General features: G+C 37.7%; 1 protein-coding gene across 1 annotated transcript in view; it reads left to right on the forward strand.

Moving 5' to 3' along the window:
- RAMP3 (receptor activity modifying protein 3) overlaps window positions 1-5,155 on the forward strand; it is a 39,973-nt gene extending 34,818 nt beyond the window's left edge. The window contains exon 5 of the mRNA XM_026843702.1: window positions 3,800-5,155. Coding sequence (XP_026699503.1) covers window positions 3,800-4,055 — 256 coding nt within the window. The 3' untranslated portion in view covers window positions 4,056-5,155. The remainder of the gene's footprint in view (window positions 1-3,799) is intronic.
- The last annotated feature ends 845 nt before the right edge of the window (window positions 5,156-6,000 follow it).

Raw genomic sequence — 6,000 nt, forward strand, 5'->3', positions numbered from 1 at the left:
AAGAGCAGGAATTTACCACATTCCTCCCTGGGGATGTGGGAAACTATGGATGAGATTTAAGCCCCCACTTACCCACTCAGGGCACTGCTCAGTCTAGAAAACTGGGTACCTGGAGATGGGTGAGATGTAATACATCCAGGTGTCTATTTAAATAGTTTGAGTGGGCACTCCATGGAACACTGTCCCATTGAGGCAAATGTGTGCACTAGCATTCCAGATAATTGCCTGTTGTCCAGGTTCTTGGTTATAGGTAAATATATATAAATATGTTTTCTCATGGGTAAAATAACTCAAAAATAAATTTTTCCACAGGTTTTACAAAAACTAACCACACAATTGTTATTATCTGTTTTAGTGGGAACATAAAGTACAGGAGAAAAAGTGTTTGTGCTCTGAAAATGAAGTATTGTTCTAGATTATTGAAAGTTGTCTTTCATGACAAATATGTTACAGCTCAGAGATTGCTCCAAAGAGTAATTAAGTATTTTTCATGTTCTTTGTAAGTAAGTATTTTCAATAATACGCAGTATGACCAAGTAGTTGGTTCCTCAATAAAACTTAGAAGGATTCTCCTGAGAATATCAGGGGAAAGCATATCTTTATATGAATTTTGGTGCTTGGACTATGCTTAGTTTTTGATTTTTGGTACTGGCCTACTGACCTGAGTTGAAACTCACATAAAGTAATTTTTCATCCCACTGATCCCAAAGCTTGTGACCTGGTTCTCAGCGAATATACCTTTTCTGAGTGCTAACTAACTAACTAATAGCTAGGTCCTTGTGTTATCCTGAAAGAGATGAAAATGTGACTCTGCACAGAGAATAATCATCTTCCCACACCTCATAATCCAAGAGGAGAAGGAGCTTGTGCTACTATACAGCTCTCCAATTACTTGTTCTGGGAATAAGTAGAAAATGTAATTTCTTGTTCTTTGCTTTCTCAAAGTGTGTGCTTTTTATGCATTTGTGTTGAAGTATTTTCAGTCAGAGGCCAGGGCATCTTTGCGATAGTAATTTTATTATTATACAGAATGGAAGGGTTTCCTACTCTAGCCTTTACCATTTGAATAAAGAGAATTGTGTAAGGCATAAGAGAATTATGCATAGGAGAATCAAATTGAAATGAAATATCTATAAAAACCCTATCTCTTAAAGCCCAACAACTTCCAAACCAGTTGATCAACTACAAAACACCCACGTCATAGTAATGAGGGTTCAGTTGCTCCTGTCTGAGGTAGCTGTTACACAGTACCATGCGGAGGATTATTTTTTTAATTTTGTGTTGCAGTGCATAAACTCTCTTTTACTAAATTATATAAATATTTAAGTGAATTGAGTTTTACTGGCAAACATGTAATTCTAAAGTAGTTGAGATTTTTTTTCTTATCTACATCCTCACAACTGTGTGAAAAAACCAGTTACAGTGCAGGTAGTTTTTTTGGGGTTTTTTGAGAGAGAGGGTATTAAGGGAAATTTGTAAGGGATTCAAACTGTCAAGATAACATTTTTGTTCTGTTCTGGTTTTTAGGTATTCAGTCTCTCAAATACAATATAACTCCTTAATTATTTTTATCTGGCCTTTTGGCAATGTTTAACCAGCTTTTTCTAGCTATGTTGTTCTTGAAATGCAAAACCAGTGGGAAATGTTTTTGTTTACTCCATCTATGAGAAAAAAAAACCATCTACAGAATTCTTGGAAGAACAGTGAACTTTCTATAGGATTTTACACCTGGGGAAAAGAAAAAAAAAAAAAAAAAAGTTTTTATATTGTTAAATCTTTCAGTTTAGGCTTCTTTTATATGAATTCTGCTCAGGTCACCAGGATTTATTGTTTGTTTCGTTATTTGGCATGAACAGATGGGCAAATTGAGGTGGCTGTGACAGCAGGGAGCTGAAGCAGCCATTGAGAGGACAAGCTTGCTCACCAGAGCATGGCCCAGAGCAGGGCTGGAACAGAGCCCGATGCTTTCTGGAGCCCCGCCTGGTGTCTGTGCTAGACAGACCACTGACCTGTCTGGGTAACTGCACGCTAGCTCTGCCGCCTCTGCATTGTAGTCTGTTGAACCTTGTAGGCGCGCCTTTAGATGTATTATGCTTCAGTCCTCTGGGACTGTCTCTCCCATATTCAGCAAGACATCTTCAGTTTCTAATTTAGTCCAAGGTTGTAAAGAAAGGGTGCTACCGGGTCGCATGGAAGAATGACTATTAAAATAACAAACAGCTATAATATTTGTATTTTATTTTTAGCTTATTTCCTGTTGTTTCCCTGCAGCTGCTGACATTGTCGTAAAAGCTTCCTTTGTAGTTACTTTGCTTAAAATATACATACATTGTGCATATATGCATCTGCATGCCAGAGCATCTGGGTATGGACTTCTCAGATCATGCAGTGTATTTGCTTATGACTAAAGCAGCATCAGCCCAAATTCCCCAAGAATGAGAACTATGAGGAGGTTGCAGAAGGACCTTTCTGTGAACACAGCCCTGCGAACGTAGATGCTGTGCAGCCTGTATTCTTAACATACGTGCTTGTAGCATGGGCAGACACACATTTCCCCTGAAAGACCTGCAGTAGACAGTGGACTTCAGTCTTCACCCAAACACTGAATGTCTCACCCGGGCTACTTCACAGCAACGGGTTGAGTCAGCATTAGTGCCCTGTGGTACTTACAGTCAGAACAAGTCATTCATCAGGAGTTTACCATATTTATACATACTGAAAGGGAGGGTGGGACCTTCAGATAATAGTGCAGAATGCTATCCCTTGAGGTGTCATGTGTTTTCTTGCTCTCTCCCTTCTATTTTTAATTTCCCTTTGAAGTGAGTTCATTGAGTCATGCAAGACTGAAATAAATATTTTAAAATGCAACAGGCAATAATTAGTCTTCCTTATTTCTTACCCTATTCATGTACTGACCAGACACCCTTTGTCTTCCTAATTTCCAGTCTCCTCCCCCATACTCCATTCACTTCCTGAATTTCTTTGGCTTACGATAACACTACAAAACCCATCCAATTACTCATTTAGTCTTCTTTTTTTTTTTTTTTTTTCATGGGGGTAGCCAGTTTTCATAAATACAAGTTATACCTGGACACATGCTGAGTTGAAATCAAGTGTTAGGCATTACAAGGTGTTCCAAGTCTTTCATGAGCATTGCAAAAATGTGTAATTAGGAATTAATTTTTTTTCCTGCTGGGCACTTGTTGGAGCTGGCAGAAAGATAAAGGTGGTCAAAAGATAACTTACTGTGTGTTTATTTTCCTATTTTCTTCTTACTGCCTAAGGGTACAACAGAACTGAAATTGTTACACAGCAATAGGTGTTTTGGTTCAGTTCCAGCACCACATCATCATTTTTGCCACAACGTCATGTCCAATAGCAGATGAGGCATGAATTATCCATACTTTGCTCAAAATGTCCTGTTTCTGTCACATTTGTGTTTGATTTTTAAAGATACTGTAGATATCTCTAGTGAGGGGTTTCTAATTCTACTTAAGTGGCATCAGGAGGTCCTGTCTATAGGAGCAGCACCTTAAAAGACAGGGTTTTGACCACTGTCTATCTGGGATCTCAGGATTTCACATGAAATCTCTCAGTTATATGAGTACATGTGAGTCAGCTCTCCTGGCTTATTGTGTAGTATTTGGTACCCACAGCTGCTATTGAAGGTCCTTCATCAGAGTATCTACATGATAGACCCACTTTTATAGATTCTATATGGAACCCCATGTATCTTTCTCTAAGGGTAATATGCATATGCATTCTGTTTAAACTTCTGTTAATTTTTTTCTCCTTCTAGGTATTATGATAACTTTACCCAGTGCACTGAACGTGAAGCCAACAATGCGAGTTGCTTTTGGCCAAACCCCCTCGCAGAGGGCTTTATCACTGGAATTCATAAACAGTTCTTTTCAAACTGTACTTCAGAAAAGGTTCACTGGGAAGATCCACCAGATGAAATTCTCATAACTCTGATCTTGATCCCTGTCATGTTGACATGTGCCATGATAACACTGGTGGTATGGTGCAGCAAGAGAAGTGATATCCTGGTGTAAGTTGTTCCTCTGTTTTTGTTTTTTTTTTCTCCATTTCCTTCTTCCAAAAACATTGAGAGGAGGACGAAGAGATTCAGATCTGCTGAAATGGAACCTGTGAGATACTGAGACAGAGACAGTGCTCCTGTGTACAATGAGCTGCCTGCTGCTGCTACTGAAAGTCACTGCTTCTGAGCTTGGCCATTGGTGTTGCTGGTGCAAAGCTCTTTGCTTCCATTGGGCCTCATCATCATGGAATCCACAGGCATCTCCCAGAAACAGGAGAGTCCCCAGGCAAACAGACCACTTAGCTGCAAAAGGGATAAAGTTACTTTCCTATGGGTAAAGCTGATGGGTAAACTAGGTTTTGCAAAGCTGTTTGTAAGTATATGTACGCATGGTGTAACACTGACTGCAGGAGTGGTGACATCTCTTGAGTTTTTGTGCAGAACACTTGGGGTTTTCATCTGTGTACCACGTGACTTGGATAGAAGATCACTGGCAAAGGAACTGAACATGGATGTAACGAAGTGACAGCTTTCCCTGGAAGCTAGTCAAAAACTTCATTATCAAGAACTGGAAGTATTGTCCTGGCAAAGGAACAATTTATGTGTTCAGTGACTATCCCCACGGGAAATTATCATGCCACGTTATAAAATAGTTTATAAAATGCCTTTAAGCATGGCTACTTGGAATTGTATAGCTTACAAACAAACTCTGGGAAGATATATAGGTCTTATTTTACAGAGCTGTAAAATATGAGGGGGAAATTGGTTGATTATAAATATACTAAGGAGTAACGAAGAAACTTTAATATGCCTGACTTTATTTTTCTTCTTTTGTAATTATTATTATTGATGACTTGTGTTCACTGTATACTCCCCACTCTCACTTCAATCTGTGCAGGTGATATCCTACAAATAAATATAAAGGAGTCATGTTGATTGAGGTGCCTTTCAGAGTATAATTTTGTACATAAATAATTCTTCATCCTGTGAAACATATGGGAACTGAAGTATGTATGAACTTAAAAGCTTGGAGCAGGCATAGGAGGAAAGAGAAAAAATTCTACTCAAATCTTAATTCTATAAAGCTATTCCTATAATAAAGATCATGTGCCCCCCCCCAAACAAAACACAAAAACAAACAAACAAAAAACCCCCAAAAAACAAAAACAAAAACAAACAAACAACATTTTATGTTTGTGTTGTAACCTTTCTTTTCTGTCATTTCACAAAATGCCTTTCAGTTGAATGTTCTTCTATTATAAATGATGAATATCTATTACAAGTGACTCTTCATTTTTCCATACTTTATGCACAGAAATAAAATACAGGTGGAGTGGGCAAATAATGGTGTTTCATATCTCTGCCAGTTAGATTTTCTCCTTTAAGATTCTAGCTCAGTGAGACTTACATCTGTGTGTATGAGAAGTATTTCCAGGCTTGAATCAAATTAGAAGTGCCTCCTTTACTACAATTGCTTATATGTAGATAGATAAAGAACACCTGTAGCTGTACTGGTTTGTTCTCACATCCTTTCTCAAGGATTGAAGGCACTGGCTTGTTTTTGCATTACCCCAGAATGATAATGATTAATTTTCTAAGGTGTTTCCTGTGTGTTTTTCCAAAGATACTTCTTCATTCTCTAGATGCTAGCAAAAAATTGCTGATTCTAAAAAAGAATGAGATGTACTAAGGATTTTGGTTTAGTTTTCTACTTAACTATTATTTTCTGCATTAAAATGTTTTGATGCACCAAATCTAATGGTGAAGTAAAAAAAGCAACCCATTCATTTGATCCAAAAGATTGTTTAAGCATTTTGTGTGGCCAGAACCAACTAATTTTATGTTCTGTATGGAGTTTCATTTTAATGCTCATTTTCCTTTAAATTTCAACAAGCTTCAAAGCAAGTTTGGAAACCACTTAGCATCAATTTGTCTTTTTCAAAAACATGAAATCTCAA

Source organism: Athene cunicularia (assembly GCF_003259725.1).
Source record: "Athene cunicularia isolate RWA chromosome 2 unlocalized genomic scaffold, athCun1 chr2_part1, whole genome shotgun sequence".
Taxonomy (NCBI): Eukaryota; Metazoa; Chordata; class Aves; order Strigiformes; family Strigidae; genus Athene; species Athene cunicularia.